This window comes from Ammospiza nelsoni, chromosome 10 (genome assembly GCF_027579445.1).
Source record: "Ammospiza nelsoni isolate bAmmNel1 chromosome 10, bAmmNel1.pri, whole genome shotgun sequence".
Lineage (NCBI taxonomy): Eukaryota > Metazoa > Chordata > Aves > Passeriformes > Passerellidae > Ammospiza > Ammospiza nelsoni.
Window position 1 is genome coordinate 26540721 of NC_080642.1, and position 26618 is coordinate 26567338.

At 44.3% G+C, this 26618-nt stretch overlaps 1 protein-coding gene and 1 pseudogene across 1 annotated transcript; both read right to left on the bottom strand.

Moving 5' to 3' along the window:
- Nucleotides 1-26618, bottom strand: part of LOC132077835 (zinc finger protein 208-like) — a 403462-nt pseudogene that overhangs the window by 125794 nt on the left and 251050 nt on the right.
- Nucleotides 16185-25788, bottom strand: LOC132077838 (synaptonemal complex protein 1-like). The gene is given in 17 exon segments (XM_059479743.1): nucleotides 16185-16842; nucleotides 16928-17014; nucleotides 17314-17357; nucleotides 17360-17480; nucleotides 17986-18019; nucleotides 18181-18192; nucleotides 18392-18522; nucleotides 18660-18719; nucleotides 19168-19242; nucleotides 20146-20238; nucleotides 20907-20960; nucleotides 20963-21022; nucleotides 21605-21661; nucleotides 21663-21725; nucleotides 22574-22636; nucleotides 23300-23362; nucleotides 25444-25788. Coding segments are annotated over 16 exon segments (1161 nt in total). The 5' UTR covers nucleotides 25444-25788; the 3' UTR covers nucleotides 16185-16698.

Genomic DNA, 26618 nt, shown 5'->3' on the forward strand with positions numbered 1-26618 from the left:
GGGCCCGAAAAAGGATCCCCGGTAACAAAGGATTAACCCTTAAGAACAATAGCCCGTTGCATATTCATACACTTCATACATGATGCATAAATTCCATTCAAACACAGGATTCTGTCTGATCAGTGTCAACTTCTTCCCTCTAATCCTAATAGCGCCTCCAAGGTGGGAAGAAGTTTGTTTCTTCCAATAAGAAGGCCATAAATTCTTTTTCTCTGAAAGATCTAGGTGTCCTGTGGCTGCTACCTTGCTGCAAGTCCTTTCTGTTAAACAAAGCATCTTACATAGCATCGTTTCTATTTTAACAATTTTTGTAACCTAAAACTATATTTAACACAGTACTGAAGAAAATTAATACAGCATTATTTTCTAACACAACACATATAATATTCATTTTAATATTTGCGAAAAGCCAATCATAAAATACATGCATTTTTCACACCCCATTTCTGGACATGAGGACCCCCTGCTCCCCTTTTCCTGGCCATCCCATGGCTCCCAGCCTCCAGACTGGCCATTGGCTTGACCCTGGGATGCCCTGGAATGCCTTGGACCCCCATTCCTGCCTTTCCCAGCCCCCAGCCCCAGCTTTGTGCAAAACCAGAGACCCCCTGAACTGCCCCTTCCTGAACATCCCGAGTGTCCCCACCCTGGTCCCCCCTTTTTGGGAAACCCTGGACTCCCCTTTCCTGGGCTCAAGGACCCCCTGGAACTCCCTTCTACCTATCCACATCCCTGCCCCTGTCTCCTGTCCCTCAGCTGTCCCCTGTCCCTCGGCTCTGTGGGGCCAGGGACAGCAGCAGGAGCCAGGGCAGCCCTGGGGGAGAACAACCCTGAGCCCCAGCTGGGCCAGTTCCCCCCAGGTCACTCCCAGCATGGGCCCTGTGGCTCCCAGTCACCCCCAGGATGGTCCCAGTCACTTCCAGCTACACTCAGGATGTTCCCAGTATCATCCCAGTCACTCCCAACATGATCCCAGTATGATCCCAGGTGTTTCCATTCACCCCTACTATAGTTCCAGGCACTCCCAGTATGGTTCCAGTCCTTCCCAGTATGATTCCAGGATGAACCCAGTCACTCTCAGTACGGTGCCGTTTGCCCCCAGTATGGTCCCAGTCACTCCAAATCACCCAGTAGGATTCCAGACACTCCCAGTAGGATTCCAGTCACTCCCAGATACTCCCAGTATTATTCCAGTAACTTCCTTTATGGTTCTTTTGTGATTCCAGTCATTCCTGGTCTCTTCCAGTACATCCCAGTTGTCCCTAATGTGTTTCCACTCACTCCCAGTTGCTCCCAGTAGCTTCCAGTATGATTCCATTTGCTCACAGCCACTCCCAGTCACCTCCAGCATGATTCCAGTCACTTCCTGTATATCCCAGTTGCTCCACCATGGTCCCAATTGCCCTCAGCCTGCTCCTAGTCACTTCCAGCATGATTCCAGAAGGATCCCAGTCACCCTCAGTGTGGTGCCAGTTGCTCCCAGTATGATCCTATTTATCCCAGCATAGTTCCATTTCCTCCCAGTATGATCCCAGTTGGCTCTAGCACAGACCCAGTCCCTCCCAGTATGATCCTACTCTGATGCCATGATGATCCCAGTTGCTTCCAGCTTGGTCCTAGCTACTCCCAGTTGCTCCCAGCTTCGTCCCAGTGTGTCCCGGTGTATCCCAGTGTATCCCAGTTTATCCTGGTGTATCCCGGTGTCCCAGTCCATCCCAGCCTGTCCCAGTCTGTCCCGGTCCCCTCCCTTCACTGGGAGTGACTGGGATCATACTGGTGGAAAGTGGAACCTTACTGGGCCAAGTGGATGTGACTGGGAATGACTGTGAGTGTGCTGAGGGCAACTGGGATATACTGGGAGGGTCTGTAACCATACTGGGGGTGACTGGGAACACACTGAGAGTCCCAGAGGGTCCAAGGACACCGTGGTGACACTAGGGAACCTCATGGAATCAAGGGGATCATTGTGGCACCACTGGAGCCCATGGAACCAAGGGGCCTTGGTGACACAGCGGGGCTTCATGGAACCCAGAGACCATTATGGCTCTGTGGGGCCTGATGGAACCACGGAGACCATTGGGACCCTTCAGGGCCTCGTGTCACCAAGGGGGCATTATGGCACCTCAGGGACACATGGAAGCAAGGGACCATTGGCTCCCATGGAACTGAGGCAACATGGAACAGGCCTGGCTGGCTTGGCCTCCCAGGGGCCACCGGACAGCTCTGGCTGATGTTGGAATGTCAAGCGCTGCCTCTCATCAGCTCCTGGAGCACTGCGGCTCTGTGCTTTCCTTGCTAGGAAAAGAACTGTCAATCTCTTCTAAATACCCATGGCCAGAACTGGGATTTCAACTCCAAATTTTTCCCATAGGAATATTGCCAGGACAAGTGTGGCAGGCAGTGGTTTCAGGAGAGTCACCTCCCGTCTGTCCCAAAACACTGAGGAAGGCTCTGTGCTTTCCTCCCTATGAGAAAGAACTGTCCTACTTCTCCAGGCACGCATGGCTGAGATTGGGTTCCACCTCCAGAATTCCCTAAATCCAAAGACTGCTCCCAGACAAAAATCTGCCATTCCTGACAAGTCTGGCTGGCCTTGCCTAGTGAGACTCTCACCTGCCTTCCAAACACTGAGGCTCTGTTCTTTCCTTCCTATGGAAAAGAACTGTCCTTCTCAGCCAGGTGCCCATGGCCACAATTGGGATTTCACTTCCAGCATTCCCTGTAGTGACAGACTGGAGGAGATTGTTGGCTAGAAACATTTTGTGTGTGGGGGAGGAAGGGGCAGGTCCAGCCTTGCCCAGCCCTGGAACCTCAGCCCTGCCCTGCCCTGGAACCCCAATCCCCCCAGAGCCTCTATCCCAGCCCAGCAGTGGCTGCCAGTCCCTGGCACAGCACAGGCAATGCTCCACAGCCACCTCTGCAGCCCCCAGCCCAGCTCCTGAGGGACCAAATGAGCCCAAGTCCCACCTGGGGGAAGGGACCAGGGAGACCAAGGGGTATTAAAGGCTGACCACAAGGCAAGCACACATCTTGACCCTACCTCCTCTTGGAATTTCTATCTGAACGCTGCTGGAATCCAGGAGTTGGTAGCTGTGTGTGTGCTTCTCTGTATCTTTTTTGTCTTTCTCTCTTTTTAATTCACGCTTCTTGTAAAATTTGAGTAACTTAAAATTGATCACGCTAAGAGTTTGCGAAGGTGAATGGGCCAAGTCAGTGCTTTGAGAATTGGTTTTTGTTGATTGAATGTCATACTAACCCTTTTGCCAAAGTTCCTCTGATTTTTCTGAAGTTCCCAGTAAAGGCTGTTTTGTTCTTTTGAGCTCCCAGCCACATTCCACACTCCATTTCCCAGCTGAAGCCGCTGGTGCCTCTGAGTTGTGCTGCCCCAGCCCCAGGGACGCTCTCCTTGTCTGCCCATTCCCCCACGGTCTCTGGGCAGGGATGGCCTCAGTGGGGGCTGCTGACATCCTCAGCAGCTTGGAGGCTACTGCTGAATTTTACAACTCCAGAGGCTTGTTCAGCCTTCAGCTCTTCAGTGCAGGAATTCAGTGTCCCAGGGCTCATTAACATTTAGAACACTTTAACAAGCCAAGCCTCTGGGGATAATTTGATTTCAGTTTTTAAATATTGTGTGGTTAATTGAGCAGATTTCAGAAGTGCATTCAAACTTAATATATTCTATTTTAAAAAACAGTGAGAAAAGATTTCTTAGGTCCCGTTTAGGTTTTTTTCCCTGTTAATAAATTGATATGTGCAATCTTCAATTGACACTGAATCCAAGTACCTCCTCATGCAGTTGGAATAGATATGAAAATCAAGACCCTTCATGGATTACAATCAATCAGACTCTGTCCCTGCCCCCACCCCACCATTTCCCCCAATCCAAGGCCGGGCACTCAGAGCAGCCTTGTGCAAATCCGAGCTCCCTCCAGCCCAGGCTGCACCTGCAGCTTTCAGCTCCTTGGCTCCAACTCCCACCTGCTTTCCTTGGAGAAGGAGCTGCCCGAGACACAGAGGGATGTTCATTTCTTGTCAGCCAACAAAGCCAAGGGAAAGCACAGCTCTATCGAATGCAAAAGTCATCCCTCTGCTGGATATTAAATCCACTTTCCACCGCAGACAGCCTCAGAGCAATGGAAAACACCTTCTGTGCCCAGCACAGATCCCAAGGTCTCCCCAAACCCTCCCTGCCCCAGTTCTGCCCAGATTTGCTCTTTGCACACACGAGTCGCACACTGAAGTCAGGAGCTCCCTCCATGCCCAGAGGGAGGAAAAGAGAGAAAGGGGATGAAGTGCTCTCCTGTGCAGAGCCAAGGTCCAAGTGCACTGGGATGTCCCAGCACCATCGGACGTGTCCACCATCCCCCAGAGACTTCCGTACAGCAACAGTTTCAGACAAAGAAAAAAGAAAAGGTAATTCTGTGAGATACAAACACAATTCAGATGTTGACTAATACGATATTTATTTGAGCTTCAGAAAGATTGGGCAATTCCCTGAAGCTCAAAGCATGAAACCAGTCAGCTGAAGGGCACTTGAATGACCAGAAAGCATTGGGAGGAGTGCTGAGGGTTTTTTGCAGGACAATGGACATATGCAACATATGCACAATCCAGCCTTCATAGAAACTTAGTAAGGTCACCGTGCCCTTGAAGGACACAAAAGAAGAAGAACACGCTCAGGTTCAGGATGCAAAGGCAGACAAGAAAACCTGCAGCAAGATGCATGAAGAAGAAAGACAAACTAAAATTAACTGAAATGTCAAAATGCATGCGTAAAAAGGATTTAACCAATCACGTATTAGCTTGAGGTGTGAATAATAGAGAACAGTATAAATATGGCTTGCTTTTTGTAATAAATTGGCTTCACTTGATCATATTGATCATGGTGTGATGTCCCGTTAATGATCCTCTGCACCTAGGGACCAGAAATGTATGCAAGCCTCCACCCCAAGAGACATTATGAATTCAAAAAGCATGGCCATTAACTGCTTGATACCAACACAGAGTAATGGCAACAAAAATGCAGTCAGACCAGGGGTTTTTCCACTCTCTCTCAATCCCCACACACTGGGCACCAAATTTTGTCCTGGTTTAGGGCAAATTTGGGAGAAAACCTCCAAAGGGGCCCCTCCAGAAAGCAAACCCACACAGCCCCTCTCCCCAACTGGGTCGGGAAGGATTCCCTGGAGCGAAGTGGAAAGAACCTGTTTATTTAACAGGCAAAGCACCCCCAGCACACAAAATGAACAATACCAGGTGACAACACTCTTTCACCACTCTGAAAAAGATGACAAATTCAGAAAGTCTCTCTTGGGGTGGTCGCTCTGTTATCAGTCCCTCTGGTGCTGGGGCAGCTGCTGCAGCCACAAGGTGCAAACTCTCGGTGTTTCCCAGGTCCCAGTCTGGAGCAGGTTTGAGTGGTTCCAAAAAAGGGAAAGGAAAACAGTCCAGGGAAAAATTCGAAGTGCTTAACTAAACTAACTAATGAGCAGAAACAAAAGCAAGAGCAAAGCAAAAAGCCAAGCAAAAAGCAAAAGCAGCACCATGTACTGCCCTGTCTCTGTGTCCTGCCAGCCATGGGGGAGCGGCTGATAACAAAACCAAAACAAAACTTCAGAGCCAGTCTTGAAGGCACAGAACATAATATCCAGCATAAACAGAACACATGGATGGGGATACAACCATCATAACATCACTGTAGGACAGTCCTGCACCCAAAATTCTGTCCTGCACCCACTGCTGCCTCCTGAGTTCCGTCCTGCACCCCGAGCCCCATCCTGTACCCAAATTCTTTACTGTCCCATATCCCAAACTCAAAGCTGCACCCAAACCCCAACCCCATCCCTTGTTCATCACCACATCCCTGTTCCACACCCTCTCTTCAACTCCTCCCCTCTCCCACCCTTGTCCCACCCCCAAATTTATCTCCTGTCCCTGATCCCCTCCCTGTTCCCTCCCCAACCCAGTCCTTCCCCATAAGTGGGCGGCAGCAGCAGTGGCAGCTGGTGGGGGCCAGTGGAGTTGGAGGTGCTGCAGCCCCTGAGCCTCCTCGCCCTGGACACGCTCCAGAAGTGCATCTTCAGCCACGAGAGCCACTGCCAGGAGTGAGTGTCACCTGTCCCCACTGATCATCTGTAAGAGACAGTGTGAAGTTTCCCTCATCTGCCTCACGACCACTGTGATGGACGGAGACTGAAGCCCCCTCCCAAGGGCTGAGACTGAGACCCCGATAACTCTAACACAGGAGGCTGGCTGGACTGAAGCCAGATGTTTGCCAAGTGTTGCCTGCAGGTGTGTTCCCTGGACCAATTGGTCTCACTCACTGCTGAGAACATGGACTGTCTGTAAACTTACCTGTTCCCTCTCGGTGGTTTCAATAGACTTACCTGTTCCCCCCCTTGGTGGAGGACTATAATAGAACCAACACTTTGAGATTCTCCCTGACGTGACAAGACGGATCTATTGGCTGGACCATGAGGGTTTCATCTCTCCACTGGCAGCTATTCCTCCCCTCTTTCTCTCTCCCTCTCTTTCTCTCTGTCCTTTATTCTCCTTTCTAATCCTCCTATCACATCTGCTGTGGGCACTCAATAAAAGGTGCATTTGTTTTGATTGATACTAAAATCCCCTTCCGTGTTGCTTCTGCACTCTGAGATCAGTTAACGAACCATCATGACCCCTGCTTGTACGAGCGGATCATGACACCATCCTGGTGGCCCTGGTGACCCTACCATTGTCCCTGCTGGCCATCCTGGTGGCCCTGGTGACCCTACCACTGTCCCTGCTTGTCGACGGAAGGAGACCAGGACATCAATTAGATCATCACAGGCCCAATTTTATTGATCAGTACAGCAGGTTAAATACAGTTCATAATGAGCTTCATACATACTGCAGAAGTTGAGCTCAGGATTGGTTAGTTACATATCAGCAACTACGCCTACTTCTGCATTCTTATGGTTATACTTTTGATACTTTCTACACATTCTCAGGAAGAATCTCTCTTCCCTATCCTCATGTTGCGGCAAGGGCATTCTGTCCTTGCCTCTCATTGGTCACCAACTGCTGACTTCTCCTTTCAGCTTACTGACTGCTGACTTCCCTCTCTCAGCTTAACCAGCGGCATTATGTCAGCATGGCCTTTCTCAGCTAACCAATTATTAATAATACTCTCCACACCTGCTGGCCATCCTGGTGGCTGTGCTGGCTCTGCCACGGTTCCCACTGGCCATCCTTTCCAATCACTGTCCCTGCTGGCCATTCTGGTGGCCCCAATGGTCCTGCTATCATCCATGCTGGTGGCCACAGTGTCCCCCCATTGTCCCTGGTGCAGACGGCCTAGCAAGTACATCCTGCTGCTCACCAAGGTGGGGCTGGGGGGGTGGCCATGGAACATGGAAGTGGTCAAGAAGAGTGGTGGTGGCCATGGAAGGATTTGCCATAGAGGTCAGTAGGATGCTGGTGGCCATGGGGGGCTTGGGCATAGACTGGTGGCCACAGGGGAACAGTGGTGGCCGTGGGCAGTATTGACCATAGAGCTGGTGGCCAGTGGGATTGTGGTGCCATAGGGTGGTGGCCATGGATGGGATTTGGCCCCAGGTGGCCCACAGACTGGTGGCCCCAGTGGCCTGTGGCTCACCTTGCCCCTGCAGGACGAGAATGGCCGCACCCTGTCGGACGAGGACATCGCGGCTGAGGCTGACACCTTCATGTTTGAGGGTGAGCACGAGCTCCCAGGTGCCATTGGGGAAGAGGCCCTTCAGTGTCCCCTCACTCACCCAGTGTCCCCACAGGCCATGACACCACGGCCAGTGGCCTGGCATGGCTCTTCTACAACCTGGCCGGCCATCCTGAGCACCAGGAGCGATGCCGCCAGGAGGTCCAGGAGCTCCTGGCTGGCCAGGACACTGCAGACATTGAATGGTGAGACGTCCCCAGGGCCACCCCGGTCATGTGGCTCGGGGACACGTGCCACCCCACTTGTCCCCAGGGAGGACCTGTCCCAGCTGCCCTTCACCACCATGTGCATCAAGGAGAGCCTGCGGCTGCACCCTCCTGTCACTGCTGTGTCCCGGCGCTGCACCAAGGACATCCCCCTGTGTGATGGCCGTGTCATCCCCAAGGGTATGGCATGGCCAGGGTGTCCCCAGTGTCACCACCCACCCTCATCTGCTGTCCCTAAAGTGGCCATTCCCATCCCACCAGGGGTCATCTGCCTGATGAGCATCTACGGGACCCACCACAATCCTGACTTCTGGCCCAAGCCTGAGGTAGGGCCACCCTCTGAGGTGTCCCTGTCACCATGGTGGTGACAGCTGTGTCCCCTCGGTGTGACTGTGTTGGTGTCACCCCAGGTGTTCAGTCCTCTGAGGTTCAGTCCGGAGAACAGCAAGGAACGGTCCCCATCATCCTTGAACCCCTTCTCTGCTTCTCTGGCCCCAGGCATGTGCTGGAGTGGGGACAGGAGTGTCCCCAAGTGCCACCCCTGTCCCTGGCTGGGTTCACAGTGGGGTGACAGTGGGGAGGAGCAGGGAATAAATGGTAGCATGAAAGGGACAGTATCATGGTGGTGGTGGGGATGTGTTGTCCTTGGCCATGGGACACCCCATGGCATGGACACGTCAACCCATGGACTTGTCTCTAGGTCACTTGTGTCGCCATCCATGGCCATGTCCCCCATGTCCTCCTCCATGGCCATAGAGCCCCATGTCACCATCTCTATCTGTGACACCCCCCATGCCCAATATCGCCATCCACAGCCATGTCCTTGTCCCCATCCCCACCACATCCCCACCCAGGTCCTTGTCCCCATCCCCACCACATCCCCACGCAGGTCCCACAATGTCACCATCCGTGTATTAGTTAAATGACTTTATATTTACCCCAATGTTGGGTGAAGGATAATGAAAAATGAAAGAAAATAAAGGCCAAAATAAAAGCATTTATGTGTCCCTGCTGCTGAGTATCCATGTGCTTGGGTGGGTAGGAACAACCTTTTTTAAGAGGAGTTTCCACTCCATTGTCTCCAAAATCCTGGTTTTTTGCCCCAGTCCATCACCATTTGGCTGTGGAAGATGCCGGTGGGCCAGAGAGAATTAGAATCATGGAATGATTCAGGTTGGAAAAGACCTCCAACACCATTTGGAGTTCCTGGATGCCACCCGAAGAATGATAGGATGCAAAAGGTGAGACTTTTTTGGTGTCAAAAGTAAAAAACTATGCTGTCCCCTGTGAAATTCTGATGTCTGTTTGCATCCCAATGGATTTTTCTCTGGCCATGTCCAAGTGCCCAAGGGGAGCCAGGAAGATGTGGAGACCACCAGCCAGGTGTCTTCCCAACATGGATCACCAGGACCATGGATGACCAAGTCTCTGCACAGTGAGGGTCACTGTGGACCATCCAGTGGGGGTCCCCAACGGGGGATGGAGTTGAAGCAGCGCTCAAAGCTCTTCCTGTCACTGTAGGACACAAAACAACACGAGCGCACACTGCTGCTCTCAAGGGAAAGAAAAGGGAAGTTTATTTTCTGACTCCAACATTTATAGTTTTCTAAAAGTGACCATGGATTGGAGGGTGAAAGTGCCACCTCTCCAATGACACTGGACAAACTAACAGTCCATCAAATTTTTCTTCTTCTATGAAAGAACGCAAAACAAGAAGTTATTTACAGAAAGTGTTTGAGAAAGTTTGCTACAAGAATGTAGACATCAGAAGACTCAAAAAATCTTAAAAAATCAAGGCAACACTCTTCCTGCACACAGGGCAGCTGTAGGGCATCCCTTACTGTTGCCTCCCTTGGTGTTGAGTCACAGTAGAGCTCTGGGAGAAGCTCTTCTCACACTTGGAACACGTTCAGGGCCTCTCCCCAGTGTGGATCCGCTGGTGGGTGACGAGGATAGAGTTTTTCTTAAAGCCCTTCCTGCAGTCAGGGCAGCAGAAGGGCCTCTATTCTGTGTGAATCTGCTGATGCTTGAGGAGACGGTATCAGCTCTGAAACCTCTCCCCACACTCAGAACACTCATAGGGTGTCTCCCCAGTGAGGATCCTCTGGTGGGCAATCAGGCTGGAGTTCTGCCTGAAGCTTTTCCCACCTTCCTCACACTTGTAGGGCCTCTCCCCAGTGTGGATCCTCTGGTGCAGAATCAGCCTAGTGCTCTGACTGAAGCTTTTCCCACATTCCCCGCACTTGTAGGGCCTCTCCCCAGTGTGGATCCTCTGGTGGGCATTCAGATGGCAGCTCTGCCTAAAGCTTTTCCCACATTCCCTGCACTTGTAGGGCCTCTCCCCAGTGTGGATCCTCTGGTGGGCATTCAGATGGCAGCTCTGCCTAAAGCTTTTCCCACATTACCTGCACTTGTAGGGCCTCTCCCCAGTGTGGATCCTCTGGTGCAGAATCAGGCTGGAGTTCTCAATGAAGGTCTTCCCACACTCTGAGCACGTGTAGGGGCATTCCCTAGTGTGCATTGTCTAGTGGATGATCAGGCGGGATCTGTCACGGAAGCCCTTTCCACATTCCCCACATACAAAGAGTCGTATCCCAGTGTGGATGATCTGGTGGAGTTTCAGGCTGGAGCTCCTCCTGAAGCCCTTCCCACATTCTCCACATTTATAAGGCCATTCATTGGTGTGGATCCTCTGGTGGACAATGAGGTGGGAGCTGAACTTGAAGTTCTTCCCACATTGCCCACACTCATAGGCCCGTTCCCCAGTGTGGGTCCTCTGGTGGATGAGCAGGTGGTTGCTCCTGCCAAAACTCTTCCCACATTCCAAGCACTGGTGGGGCTTCTTGCCATTGTCAATCTGCTCATGGACCACCACTTCAGAGATCTGGCCAGATCTGGCTGCCTTCCTGGCACAGGCTGAGTCTTTCCTCCTCGGAGCACCCTGGCCTGGGTTTGCAGCCCCTCCTCCTGAGGGATCTCCATGGCTTTTCCTCCCCGTTGGATTCCTGTGCCCTAGAGCTGCTCAAAATGGCCTCTGCCATGAGGTTCTGCCATGGGGATTTGTCTGCCCTGCTCTCCATCCTCAGCTCCTTGTCTGGAGGAGGAAGGACAAGGAGAGGATGGGATTTGCCTGTGTGCCAGAGGGAAGGGGAAGGAGATCCCCCCAGTGCATCCCTGGCTGGACAGCATCAGCAGTGGGGCTGTGCTGCAGCCGGGGCCGTGCTGGGCTGGGAGATGGAGCAGGAGAGAGGGAGAAAGGGGCACTGACTTCCTCCTCACCTGCCTCAGTGCCCTGGGGCATCTTCCTCTTCTTCACAGCCTTCTCCATCCAGATGAGGTTTGGGAATGGGAAATCCTGGTTTGGGGAAAAAACAAGATGTGAGTGCATTGCCTTTGATGGTCCCACTGGCCAAGTCCATCTATAGAAGTCACCGGGTGTCTGGTGGCCAGAAATACCTCCAAAAATCAAGAAGTCCAAAAACCTCTCCCAGGAGTTCCCTGTTTCCAGTGTCCTCACTTTGGGGTTATGGGGGTCCCTCTTCTCAGAGCTGCTGGGGGGCCTGTGGGTCCTGGGCATCCCCCCATCTCCCAGGTCCTGCTCAGGCATGCTGAGGGGGTTTTGGGGGGTCCCAGGGCTCACCCTCCCCTGATTCTGTGGAAATTGTTTTTGTGATTCATGCCAATTGGCAATGGAATCAGCAAATGCTTCTATCTGCTGTGTCCAAAATAGACACAAAGAAAGCTTTTGAAACTTTCTGACCAAACAGCCAAAAAAAGCATCAAAATCAAAGAAGTACAGTAGAGCAAAAGAGATGAGGTAGCAAGATGACTGATGCTTAGAATAAATTAGAGGAAGTTGGGGTAAAGCTAAGAGATATTGCAACAAAGCAATTAAAAGCTTCTGTATAATAAAAAGCTTGATGCACTTGACAAAATCATGTAGCAGACACCAGTGCAAGGCCTCCCTCCAGACAACTACAAGGATATCAATCAATGACCACCTAGAAATATTATGAAATTACTGCTCCCAGCTTATTGATATTTGCTCATTTGGACTAACCAAGCACATTAGAAACTGCTTTGTAGGCTTAAAAACAGTATATATACTTTACTGAACTGTGTGTGTTGTGAATGGAGCAGTGACTCCCCGGCCACCCAGCGCTGCTTGCTTGCTTTAAAATAAAAAGTATAGAAGTAAAATTTGGATTGACCATTGAAATTTTATATCAGGTGTTCCAGGGTCCCCTTTCCCCAGCATACCTCCACTCCAGGCACTCAACGCTTCCCCTGCTCCCCTTTGCATTCCTGAGAGATCCAAAAATATCCTCTCATCAAATGAATTAAAAATACCTCTCTCAGCGACCAAAATATATTTGGGACTCAACTCCTGAGAAAAATGCCAATCACTTGTTTTTAAAATTTTAAAAGTTTAATAGTAATAAAATAGTTCTACAAATACTAACACAATTAGAGTAATAATAATTTGGACAATTTGAATTAGGACAATACGAGACAACAAACATAAAGAGTTATGGACGTCTGGGTACCTTTTTCTGGGCAGAACAAGCCCGAAAAAGGACACCCGTTAGCAAAGGATTAACCCTTAAAAACAATAACCCACTGCATATTCATACACCTCATACATAATGCATAAATTCCATTCAAACACAGGATTCTGTCTGGCCATCATCAACCTCTTCCCTGTAATCCTAACAGCCCCTTTGAGGTGGGAAGAAGTTCATTTCTTCTGATAAGACAGCAATAAATTCTTTTCTCTGAAAGATTCAGGTGTCCTGTGGCTGCTATCTGGTGCGAGTGCCTCATTCCTTTCTTTAAAAAAACCCCACTAACATAGTTCTTCTTTTAACTGCAAAAGTTACCTTTTAATTACAAGACTACATTTATTATTAAACTGTTAATACAGCACTACTGATCAATACATCAAAATACATATGGTAAATGTGAAAATGCCTGTATTTTATGATTGGCTTTTTGCAAATATTAAAATGAATATTATATGTGTTGTGTTAGAAAGTAATGCTGTATTAATTCCCTTAAGTACCGTGTTAAATATAGTTTTAGGTAATAAAAATTGTTAACATAGAAATGATACTATGTAGGATACTTTTTTAAAGAAAGGACTTGCAGCAAGATAGCAGCCACAGACACCTAAACCTTTCAGAGAAAAAGAATTTATTGCTCTCTTATCAGAAGAAACGAACTTCTTCCCGCCTCGAAGGCACTGTTAGGATTCAGAGAAAGAAGCTGACACTGACCAGAACCACAGAATCCTGTGTTTGAATGTTTGAATGGAATTTATGCATCATCTATGAGGTGTATGAATATGCAATGAGTTATTGTTTTTAAGGGTTAATCTTCGTTAGCGGGGGTCCTTTTTCGGGCTCGTGCTGCCCAGAAAAAGGTACCCAGACGTCCGTAACTCTTTATATTTGTTGTCTCGTATTGTCCTAGTTCAAATTGTCCAAATTATTATTACTCTAATTGTATTACTATTTGTAGAACTATTTTATTACTATTAAACTTTTAAAATTTTAAAAACAAGTGATTGCTGTTTTTCACACACCATAAGCACACGTACCTTTGCTTAAAACAATGCTTGCTTATTTCGAATACAATACCTGCTTGTAAGCCTTAAAACACAACGCACAGAGCTCCATTCTTAAGCTTCAACTTTCCTAATATCTTGCTAAATAAACTTTCTGCAGCTTAGAGAGCTATTCAGACAAGCGTTAATACACAGGCCATTGTTCTATTTGCCCTTGCTTTTTCTACAGTTTAAATAATTTTTCTGCTGACCTATCTCATGGCTGTGCTCTACTCACAGTTCTGCTGTCTCCGAGGCCTGCCTTTTGCAGCTTTCCCAAACCCCTCTGATTTTATGGATTCCCACAGTAAATATCTGCATAGAGCCCTACAATACGCACTTTTCCCAACTCCGGAATCGGCAAGGTCCAAACCCCAGCAGAATCCTCCTCTTCCCCCCCAAAACCCCTCCCGCAGCTGCCGCTTCCCCTCGGCGCTCACCTGCGGGACGCGGGGCAATGCGATGCTGCCAGGCCCAGCCGAGCTGCGGGCTCGCCGTGGAACCCCGCAATGCTCCTTCCCGGCTGCTGCTCCTCCTCGGGCTGCTCTCTCCGTGCTGCTCCTGTTCCTGCTCCTCCGCTTCTCCTCTCCCTCCCCTTCCTCCCGCTCCAAGCCCGGATCCCCCTTTCACAGCCCCTCTGCCCCACGGCCTGGGGTGTTGGGGAAGACGAAAGAGGAAAGCCTTACAAATATGATTGTCTGGCAAAAGATTTTGAGAATATGGAAACTATAAGCGAGATTGAAATGAAAGCAAGCTTTGAGATCCCTCAGTTACTGAACAACGGGAAAATAACGGTGAGGCCACTGAAAGTAATCCCCTTTTGATGGAACAATTCCCTCTGCTTGCAGGCAGGTCCCAGGGTCAGAGCTGCCCCTACAAGAAGGGGTCCACAGAGGAGTTTTTAGGGTTTAAAATGTAGCCCTGTATGGTAATGCAGTGATTCTTACAGGCAGTATGGAAATGCTGTAGGATTTCTATATTGTACTAGATTGGTTAGTGAGAATCAGAATATTCAACATTGAAGAAGATTTATTGTATTGTAACGGGAACTTCGCTGTCTTAGCTCTTACCTCTCTTACTCTTGCTCTTACCTCTTGTCTTTGATGCTCTTACCCCTTTTACTCTCTTATGCTTTTACTCTCTTACCCTCTCATCCTCTCTCCCCCTCTCTTCTCTTAGGCCTGCTCCGAGCTGTGGCTGCAGCTCCAAGCAGGGCCCTGCACCCAGGCCCTCTGCAGTAAAATCCAAATCCCAGCAGTGCCCTGCACCCAGGCCCTGTGCAATAAACCCCAAATCCCAGCAGGGCCCTGCACCCAGGCCCTGTGCAATAAACCCCAAATCCCAGCAGTGCCCTGCACCCAGGCCCTGTGCAATAAACCCCAAATCCCAGCAGGGCCCTGCACCCAGGCCCTGTGCAATAAACCCCAAATCCCAGCAGGGCCCTGCACCCAGGCCCTTTGCAATAAACCCCAAATCCCAGCAGGGCCCTGCACCCAGGCCCTCTGCAATAAACCCCAAATCCCAGCAGGGCCCTGCACCCAGGCCCTTTGCAATAAACCCCAAATCCCAGCAGGGCCCTGCACCCAGGCCCTGTGCAATAAACCCCAAATCCCAGCAGGGCCCTGCACCCAGGCCCTTTGCAATAAACCCCAAATCCCAGCAGGGCCCTGCACCCAGGCCCTTTGCAATAAACCCCAAGTTCCACGACCTGGCTGCAGAGATTTCTCATCTCCATGCGTCCTGACCGTGCTACCCCCATCAATCCTACACTGGCACAGGGGGAGAAACCCCCAGAGTCCCCAGTGATGGGCAGGGGGCTCGGGGATTAAGATGTACCTGTAGTTTTCTTGTTATGTCTAGGCTCTGAAGCAGGGTTTGTCGTTGTGAAACCAAGATTTGTCAGGACCCAGGACATCCCTCTGGCTGTCCTGAGCAGCCCAGACCCCTGCCAGGGGGCTCAGAGACGCTGGCACAGAGCCCAGAATGCCCCTGTGGTTTTGATTATGACCCATGGAGCAAGTTACCAACCTTCTATGAAGATCAGCAAGCCACAACAGTTTAGGTAGCATATTAGTGAAGCTATTACGGGGTGAAAAAGTAGATTTTGGGGTTTCTGGTAGGGGGGTTCAGGGGGCAAGATGGAGGGAACTGTGTGTGTCCAGCTTTCTCCTTCTTCTTCTGCTGTGATGGTGGCACTTACAGATTGGTTTAGAGTAAAAGCCCACTGTCTAACATAGATGATAGGTATTGGAAAGTAATTGTAAACATTGTACACGCAGTTTGTAGTATAAAGACATAACACTGCCCCGGGGGAGGCAGAATGCCTCAGACTGTCCCGCTGAGCTGACCTTGGCAGGGCAGGAGAAAATTTTTTACAGATAAGATAAATGAAACAACCTTGAGACTGAGAAATGAAGAGCCCTGACCCCTTCTTCAAGCGCCGGGCTGGGAAAAGAGACTTTGGAACTTTTCTCGGGGTCACTCTGACCAGCCAGAGACCCTGATGCAGATTAATCAAGGATTAATACAGAAATAGATGTTCTAATCTATCCTTGCACTTCTGCTGGTCCCTAGGAAGGCTGGTGGGTGATTTCTGTCTGTGTTCAAATATTTAAAGCAACAACAAATAGTCCCACACTTTATATTTCAGATAAAGAATTTAATGGCATCTTAACATTGTTTTCACAATCTTATAATGTGCATATTTTACTCCTTGTGAAATCTTTTTAAATACAAGTAATTCTACTGAAATTTTAGAAGTTTCAAAACCATTTTAACATACTGAAAACAAAACAGTCTAAAAAGACAGGTCTAACAGCCATTAAAATGCAGAAAAAAGCAAGAGGACTTCAGGTAAAAGAACATTGATTTAACAGCTACATTTCTTCCACTAAGTATTTATGTGTTTAGAAAAACAGAGCAAATGTAAAAGAACAGAAGTTTTTAAAACCAGAGTTTATAATGCCAGAAACAGCTTTGAAACAACTTTCTATGTAGTTCTATTTATTTCAAAATTTAAAATTGGCTCATTTTTGTCCCAACATTTTGAATTATTAAACACACTGAATATGACAGAAAAAAGCAACAAATTCCTAACTCTGAGAGAAGAACAACCGTGCAAGCAATGCCAGGGCACTGGGCATTTCTGCATTTTAAGCAAAGAGCTTTACATTATCTTTAATTTTCCTTTTCCTGTCCATTTTGGAGAGCATAGTCCAGCCCGCCTGGCGCATCCTCCTCATGGTTTTGAGTTTCAGAGCAGAGCCTGGAGATTTCACACTGCATGGAGCTGGGCTCTGGGAAGGAAAATAAAGCCATCCTTTAGTTTCTGTAAACAATCTGATTAACTGCTTGCTTTAATCTTAGGAAAGGCTAGCATACCTTTTTTGGTGCTGTGGAATGTAACTGTGAAGCTTGTGGATAATCTTTGTACAAATTTTTAAATGTTTTTTCTTCCGAGACTATGCTCTACATGATTAAAAGTTGAAAGTTAAATTAAAAGTTACTTAGTCACACTATATTAAAATTACTTTTTCTTTCCGCCTAAGGATATTAAATTATGAAAAAGAAAAGTTGTCATTATGAGGCATAACAGTTCAATAAAAAGAATGTTAATTATGTACATACAACTACAATTCCAGAAAGAACCAATAAATTAAAAATATACATAAATATTGGCTGGAATGTGGAAGCCCAAACTCTTTATTTCATTCTCAGCCCCAACAATGAGCACAAAGAGCTGCTCAGCCCATGATTTGTTCTCTGGCTCTCAGGAGGTCAGTGTGCTCAGAGCTGTCTGACTGAGTGTCAGCTGCACAAGCACTTTCTGCTTTTTCCTGCTGCTCTGCTCTGCAGGCAGGTTTGTGCTTCTTCCACTCTGCATTTTATCCCTTGGAGGAGTCTTTATAACATATGTCTGGGAAAGAAAATGTTTCTATTTTTAGATCATATTTTATAGGGTAAATATGGACTCTAAAGCCAGTTTACAGTCTGATTTTCCAAGAATTCACCTGACAGAAATGGTGGAACTCTGATCTTTCCATCCAAACATGGAGCAAAGACCCAAACAAAGTGGGGTGGAAATATAATTTTTTATACTATTTTTGTTGCCAAATTAGGAGAATGAAGGGGAAGCTATGGAAGAGCTGAGTTTCATTGTACATTGTATTTAAGTTCTCCATGCTTATCTGCAGAAATTCAGGTTATTCTGAACTGTAGCCACTACGCTGGACTCTATCAAACATCAAAGAAAATGGGAACAAACAAAACTGCAGGAAAAACTTTCAGAGAAAGATTGATAGCTACATCAAGATTGGTGTTACTTAAAATAGTTTTTTCATTAGAAGTTAAACAGAGAAGCATTGAATGGCCCAGTGCAGTCCTTTTTTAGACAGATAACATCAAAATGGTGCTGGATTCCATTGTTCCACTGTGAAAACCACAAGTGAACTCCTGACAGGGAAGAAGGGTGAGCTCTGCACTCAGGACTACTTTGATACTTTGACCATTTTTACAGCTAGATCAGCTTTTTTCTCTTCCATAGAGGAAAAGTGCCTTTACAAATGGACACTTGTAAGACTAAGTAAAAGAATTCTAGAGACATAAAAAATCAGCAACTGAGCAAGAAAAATTACACACTGGGAGCCCTTCCAGAAACTGCTGTCTAATATCTCCATGGAATGGTGTGACCCTTTAAAACCCCTTCTTATCCCAGGGGGGAAAAAAAAATCATCTACAGAGAAGTAAGAAATACAGGCAGAAAAATGCAACAAGAAAAATTCACTGTTAGGAGTTACAAAACTTCAATGTTGGACTGCCCAAGGGACTTCCTGTTCTGACGAACACATTTTTTTTTTTACTTTTATTTTTTTAATTTTAGGAATATAATTTGGAGACTTTCTATTTTTTACATTAATAGATTCACTATATAGATCTAAACAAGGTTTAGGAGTCCTAGGAACATAAGTTTGTATTTTCTATAATATAAAAAGTTTGAAGTCAAAAGCATTCCAATGTCTTTTGTTGAATGCAAATAAATTCTCATGGCACTTCAATTGACTCTACACATATAAACACTCCCAAATTCTAAAAGCAATTAAAAAGTTGAAGTTACCTTGTGTTTCTTTTCACTGTCAGGAATCATACTGCCAGAGTGCTCTTTTACAAGATTCTCCTACAAAAGAGTTATGTGACAGCAAGGAAGTATTTATTTGATTTCAGTTGTTAAAAATCTTCTTGGTGTAATGACAGAGCACAGTCTATAATCACAGACTGTTACAAAGTTCACACAAAAATATGAAAAATGTGACCAGGTTTAGTACAACCCCAGCATTCAAAAGTCACTGAAAAAAACCCTGCAGTTTAGGGAACTTTTTTGCTTTAGCCAGTTAAAATTACCAAAAATAAAGGAGAGTTTTGTTTTGTTGTTTGTTTATTTATATATAATCTATAATCACAGACTGTTACAAAGTTCACACAAATCTATGACCAGATTTAGCACAACCCCAGCATTCCAAAGTCACTGTTTTTCTGTTCAGTTTCATTTCTTATCCAACTCCTCCCACAGCACAAGCCCAGGCCACACCTCTCACCCCCAGTGCTCAGGGAATAAAAAACTCCACCTTTTCTTCTATTTCTGCTCTCAGTTGTGCCTTAAGGGAGGACAGTTCCTTTTTCAAACATGACAGCTCATTTTCCTACAAACTGTTAAATAAAGGACAGGGTTAACTCTGCACAGCCCAGAAAAAGGAAAACAGTCCCAAGTGAGGCAGTAATTAACAGGGACACTCATTAGGTACACAAGATAATTCTATTTGCTTTTCAGCCCTATACTTGAAGCTTTGCTTTAGCTTGTTTACAAAAGACTGAAGCACTGTCAGAAACAGGTACTTGATCAGAAATGTTCAAGGTAATACCTTAAAACCCTTGGGAGAGCAGGGGTAAAGGGCACAATCTAAATATTTAAAACAAAAGTTTCCTATTCAAAGTCGGGAGTCAGAACATGACACACTATCTGGAGGAGCAGACACAAACACACTGCTACTCCAATTTATTTTTAGAAACATTTGGAGTTTTTAGTGCCCAGAATAAGATCTGTTGCAGCAGGTTGGGTGGGACTGCTACTGGTAAAAATTCAAACCACACCGGAAAAGTTCCCAGAGAATGTCTCTGGTGGGAAGACCCCAGAGCACAGCAGGAAAAGAAACTCTAAGCAAATTGAAAAAAGATCTTTAGAAGTCACAAACTGACTGAAGATCACATCTTTTGTCTCTCTGTGCTGACGGTGGGCAAGAGGGAGGGATTGGAACAAAAGGTGTTTTAAAGGTTTATATTAACTCTTATTACTCACTTTTAATTCTATTAATAATAATTTTTGATACTATTTAAGTTTGAATCTGCTTTACCCTCAAAGTGTTTTTCTCCTAATCTTTATCTTAACTCAGTCCTTGAATTTTTCTTTCCCCTCCTCTGCTCAACAATAGCAAAGAAAAATGAGTGAATGTTTTTTTGTGTGTGCCTGCACTTAGCCAGTATAAAACCCCTACACAAGGACATCAGCCCCTTCCCTGAATTATTGACCATTGCAAAGTGCTCCTTACCAGGGCTCTTTCTGATGAGAACTGCTTTTGCTGTTTCATTTTACATACTTTTAACTCTGCATCTTTTTCTTCAACCATTTTATCATATTCATTCTGTGTCAAAAAAACCAAACCAACAACCAACTCAAAACATGTGACTAAATGTTACAATTATAGAGTTATCCAGTCTTAAAACATCATTTTTTCAAACCAGGCTCTTAAGATTCATAAAGAAAAGATTCATTGATGCTTCTGCAGAAACTGTAAAACAGGAAATGCTCAATTCAAGTATTATTTTGTGGACTGGCAGAGAGTGCTTTATTTCTGTGCAGCAATATGTGCTCAGCACTAAGAGCCAGCTGTGCCATCTTTATTAATGTATCTGCTAAAGATATTGCAAAATGAGGAATAGAAAGGTAAACTAAAATGTGTCAGGCTAAACTGCTGACAGTCACTAGGTAACCTTTGAGAAAGAGGCCAAACTGATACTGGAAAATATTGCATTCAGATGGTATCAAAGGAAGCCTGAACTGAAAACAAAAATCTAAAAATCCCAGAAGTTTAGATGACTGGAATTTATCTGCCCATAGGAATCTTTTCAAAATCTTCAAATGAATTGGATTTTAGATGATGCAAAGTCCAGCATGTGTTCAGCTTCCTTTTCCCAGACTCAGGCCTGTTTCTGCTTTTGAAAGGTCATTAACGTGGTGTCACAAGTTATAAACATGGTATTGACATGGTATCACCCATTGCAAACCACAGCAAGCAGGAAAATCTCTGACCTTGTGCTTTTCCATCAGTGCCACCATCTCAGTTATCTTGTGCTGACAAGATATCTGGCATCAGTTTCTCTCTGTATCATTGCAGTTTCATTACAAAGCAACCTCATCTTTTCTACCTGTTAGTAATAAATTGCATTTCATTCATCAACATAGCAATACATTTCTTTTAAATCTTAATTTCTTCTTCTCCCTGTGGTACAAAGTTTGCAATCCCACTTGGGCTTTATTTGCTTTCAAGATCCCTTTGCAATCCCTCATCTTTTCTGCAGATTGGTAAAATGGGCAAGATCAAAGGTACAGCCATGGCAGGCAAGCTCACTGCAAACCAAAATGCCATTTCAAGCACTCTGCCCTAACATTTCTTAGCATTGCCATCAAAAAATGCGTGGGCAGAAAAATACTAATATGGGAGAAGTTATAATCTAATTTAACTGGGCTGACCTTATAGCAAGGGTGGAATTTCTTTGAACTGTATCTTGAAAGAAAGAATTTTTAATGGAGTTCTCATTTTCAAAGACATATTCAAATACTTCAACCTAAGCACCTAATGTACTAAAGCTTTGCTCACAGGGATTCACAACAAGTTCCATTTATGTTAATAAGACTGAAATATGAGCAAGGACTCTGGCCAATAAAGCTTCATAAAAACATTTTAAATTAAAAAAAATTAAATTGCAGTAAAAATTAACACCTCTCACCTCTTCACAAAGTTTATTTTCATTTACTTTTCTTGTTTCTATGTCTTTTTTATAGATAGATGTCAACTTCTTCCTTATGTTGCTTGTTCATATTTTCCATCTCTAACTGCAATTTATTCACCTTTGGAGAATGCAGAATTGCTGCTCTTATTTGTTTAGGAATTACTATGTTAATGATTTTTTCTTACCTCTTATTTTTGAGCACAAACACTGTTACTTTTCAGGTATATGATTCAAGTGTTTCCTATTTAAAAGTTCAGGTGTTTTTTTTTTAATAAAGAGTTGAACTTTGGCCTGAAGTGAGTTAGAAAATACTCAAAGGAACAATGGCAACAGCACAATGGGGAAGACTGCCCTAAGCACTCACCCTAAATGCTGTGAATGCCTCAAGAAAAAACAAACACATGTTTGTTTTTTCTCTCTTGTAAATCTGTATCAGATTTTCACAGGTTTTATGGTACATTTTCCTCCCAGCTGTGCATTTTGATTACAGTTTTTCCTTTTAAGTTTATCATATGAATATCCTCAAAAAACTCCACTTTTCTTCAAGTGCAGTACCCAAAGCTGGACACAACATTCCCATCAGAGGGATTGCCACTGCAGAACACATTTAAAGAACAGACTAAAAAGAGTAATATATTTTTATATATATGTATATTTCTTTTAAATGCTTTTCTGTTACAATGAGGTTGCTGAACCCTGTTCAGTCCACTATCAACAAAAGAAAAAAAAAGGAACAGATTGGAAACATCATTAATTGCAATGTGAATCCATCTCTTAAATGTCCAATAGTCAGTGCCCAATGATTAAAAATGGAAGCATCTTCTAAAAACTATGAGCTCATTCCTGCAAAGTCTGTATCCCAGATCCAAAAACCAGTTCAGAATGTATTTAACAAGTATTATCATTACTTACACTGGGAGTTAAAAACACTCACCTCATCTTCTACATGATGTTATTCAAACCTACCTTCCCTTCATAAGTATTGCTTTTCTTGCTTTCTGCAGTAATTTTCTTTTTCAGCACCTTATTCTGTTGAAATTAAACAAAACAAGCCTTGTACCTTAATAAGTTAACAGAATTATGTCATGGTTTAACTGCATCAAGAAATTCTAGCTTTCATCAAGCAAATAACTCTCTGTTGTCTAGCTCAGGTTCCAGAACAATTCTTCAAACAAATGAATGTTCAGCTAATTTCTGTGATAATTACTGTTTCTTCATGACCTTAAGAAAGGCTCCTCCTGAGCAGCAGCAGGGAATAACAAATGAGGTGCAGAATGGGAATTAAAACTAAGATGCTGCTGACAGAAGGTGTGAAGATGTCATGACCAAAACCACAAGTTCTTTATTTTTACAGTGAAGTTACTACAGTTTGTGCCAGTGCAGAATTCTTTTCTACTCTCTAACTGAGATACTCATACACGTACATAAATAACACTATGCACTAAATGAAAAAGAGTAGAAGTTTATTAAAGATATTATTTTTGTAATTGCTCTTTTCAAATGAAGGCTCATTTAACAAATCAAGTGATCCCTAAGATGACTCTCTAATTTGCTCAGGGTTAGGATAAGAAAGGAGAATTTTTAAATTACATAGGTGTATCTAAAGACATCACAGCAGACACAAACCTGCTGAAAGGGCAACCCAAAATATAATGTGCTTATGTATTTGTGACATTTAAAATCTCTACACACCTCCTGCTGCAACTCTTCAATGCATTTGGTTTTATTTTCCATCTGTTTCTTTAAATTATTCATCTGAAAGAGATATTTCAGACATGAATTAGTAAGTTCTACAAATGACTCCCTATGTGAGCAATTCCTGTAGATGTTCTCAAACCTGCACTTGCACCAGTCTGGTTTGTTCCAATGGGACTGAAACACCAGCTGCCATGTTAGAATAATCAGAGTTTTAGCCATAAAGTACCACAAGATGTTAATTAATAAGAGTGAACCAGTTCTTTAGTGGTTATGGAGTTAAGAAAGAAGAAGAAAAAAACCCCAAGATCTTCACAATTTAAAAAATGCTCTTGTGTGAAGTTCCCTACATCCATGAAAAAATGAATTTTCCCAATTATTTTCTAGAATCTTCAATGGCTTTCCTGTCTTGAAATTTCATTCTCAGTTCTCTTAACCTGAAATTAAATTGTAAATCTTTGACTTTTACAATGAAATTTTGAAATTTGCTAAAAACCCCAGGTTGCTTTGAACCAATAGAAAGAAAAGTAAAAATGTTTGAATCTACTTAAGCTCAAACTCACACTACATATAAAAAGCTAATCCAGAGCCCATCCATCACTGAGTGGGTATATGAAAAAACAGAAAAGCAGGTTCTCTGTTTGCCTGAAAACAAACAAACAAATCTTTAATATTAAACTTCCAGCACAGAGTGAACATCCCAGTGACTGTGCTTGTCTTTTGAAATACCAGGGCTCACATGTGGACACACAAGGGCACAGCCGGCAGCAGCTGGGAAAGAAGAAACCTCTGGCAGAGATCACATCCCCCAGGCAGAGCTTTGCAGAAAAAACCCCAACAAAGATTTTACATTGAATGCCGCCCTGCAGGTTCTGTGAGATATTTTCATGACACAGGACATACATTTTCTTCTCTTTCATCCAGTGAACTTTTCATCTCTTCACCTGTCTTTGCCATTTTCTCCTTCAAAGACTCCAGTTGATTTCTAAGTGCCAAATTAACAAGCATTAGTAAATATTTCCTTATTGCCTTTAACTTATTTTCAGTACTTCTAATAAACCCAGATTTTATTTTCTGAAAAGAGCTGCTGGTGTTGATGGGAACTTCATAAGCTGCTCAATGAAAATGTTGTTAAAATGCAGCAACATGCCCAGTAAGTCAATATGTGAACAGTCCATACTTCTTTTAAGTAGGAAAAGATGTTCCAGGAACCCAAGGAAGATACATCCTGACCTGGACTATTGCAATGCAGCTGTGAAACACGGGAGCTGCCTGTCTGTTGAACTGGGGACACAGAGAGTAACTCTGATCCAGTTTTGCCTCGTCACATTTAATCCATAACCTTCAGTTTCCATTTTAATTTCTTTCACACCTGAGATGTCTAATGCAAAACAAGACAGCTCCTACTGTGTAATACAAAATGATGGCAAACATTGCTCCTGCAGCAATTGGTATTTCTAATCTGAGAAAAATTCTACTTGGCCAACAGCAATTCTGAATAGTTTCTGTTTAGCTATGTAATCTAGAAAAACATTAATCAAAAAATCCCAGAAAGCAGCATTTAAACAGAACAAACTGAGTCTACTTCCTTTAACAATATCAGTTATTATTATTTGTTTTTACTTGCCTTAGCTGGCTATTTGCCTCTTCTAGGTTTTCAACTAACTGCTTTGTATTTTCTTCTTCTTTCTTACTATCCTAAATAAAGACCCATGTGTCAGCAAAGAAATAAAATTCAAAGTGACTTCTTAAACAATTCAAAGACATCCAAAGCACACTGACCTGCCTTGTTCACAAGTGTAAATACACTTCCTTTCCAATTCAAATACAAAAAATAGCTCAGGTACTCTACAGACCCAAGTCATGTTGCAGCTCATCATCTAATTTGTGAAACTGAGTAATTTGTCAAATTGAATGTTGTCCTTTCAAGAAAGCTGGAAGTTTACAACTTGCCTCTTGTTGTTCTTGCAGCTTCTGGAGTTTTGCAGCCACAGCATTTTTCTCTTGTGCTGTTTGTTCTTTCTCTAGTGAAAGCTTACTGAGATACACTGTTAGCTGTTCATTCTTTAACCTAATTTAAATCAAATGCCCAAGAAGAATAAGAAGATACATTTTGAATTCTCCTTTTAAATTAAACTTACCCATTATCAAGTGTTATTCCATGCTGAAAAAAAGTCCAGGCCTTTATCTACAAATATAAGCTTTGCAGCAGAGTCAGAGAGATGTAAAAAGGTGACAGAAGAAGGAAAGAAAATCAGAGTCAACTTTTATATAAATATAATGGTTAGTAAAGGTGATGTAGTTCAAAGCAAGATTAGCAATGAATTCAGAAACTTTCTCTTCTTGTTAAATAAGTCAGAGAGATATGGAACAACTACATATGCCATAGAATATATACAAATAGAGAAAGTGGAATTTAGAAATGTAAGTATATAATTAATGGCATATATGTGGTTCAAAACTTCCATTAGAAAACAATCATAGTTCATTTCACTGTGGATTAAAGAAACTTCTATATTACACCAAAACTAATTCAATATTATATTTTCAAAATGGTCATACACCTCTTGTTCAAGATCTGTTTTCAGAGTCACAAGCTGCTTTAAATAATCTTGTTCCTTCTCAGCTGTACATGTCAGCTGTGCTTTCAAATCCTGGAATTCTTTCTGCAAAATGAAAAGGAAGAGTTTTCAGTATCCATGAGTAAACTCCAACTGCTGGAGGTTATCAGACATGAGCTAAGAGCACAAGGCTTTCAGAAGAACCCAACAACATCCATGTCATGGATTATCCAGATTGGATCTTTACAATCTCTGCTGGGATCTGGAAGTGGTGTGAGACAGTGAACTGTGACACCGGTGCTGTTCATGTCTGTCCCCTGCTGTGAGTTTCATTACCTGGGCTGCACAATTAGGGTGGGACCCTGCTCTGGGTGCTGTTTCTTATGTATAAACTTGAATCCAAGTCATGATGTGTAACTTCACTATTTCTAAAAACATGTTACTATTGCCCTGCTTCAGACCTCTCTCATCTGGAGAGCATTTTCATTTCTCTCTCCACATTTTTCTCTCTCTGCATATTTTCTACAGTAGCCTCAAGATTCTTCTTCAATAAAAGTCGTCCATTTTAGAAAATGAGTGAAACTTAGTTCAGAACATTCAATGCACAGATTATAAGAACAAGCAGACACAGTAAAATGCACACGTGATTTCAGACTATCTTAACTTTAGTTGATATGGATTCTTGTTAGGCTTGTAAATATAAAATCATAATGAAAATAAACCTCTGTTAAGAGTGTATTTCATATAGCTTAGAC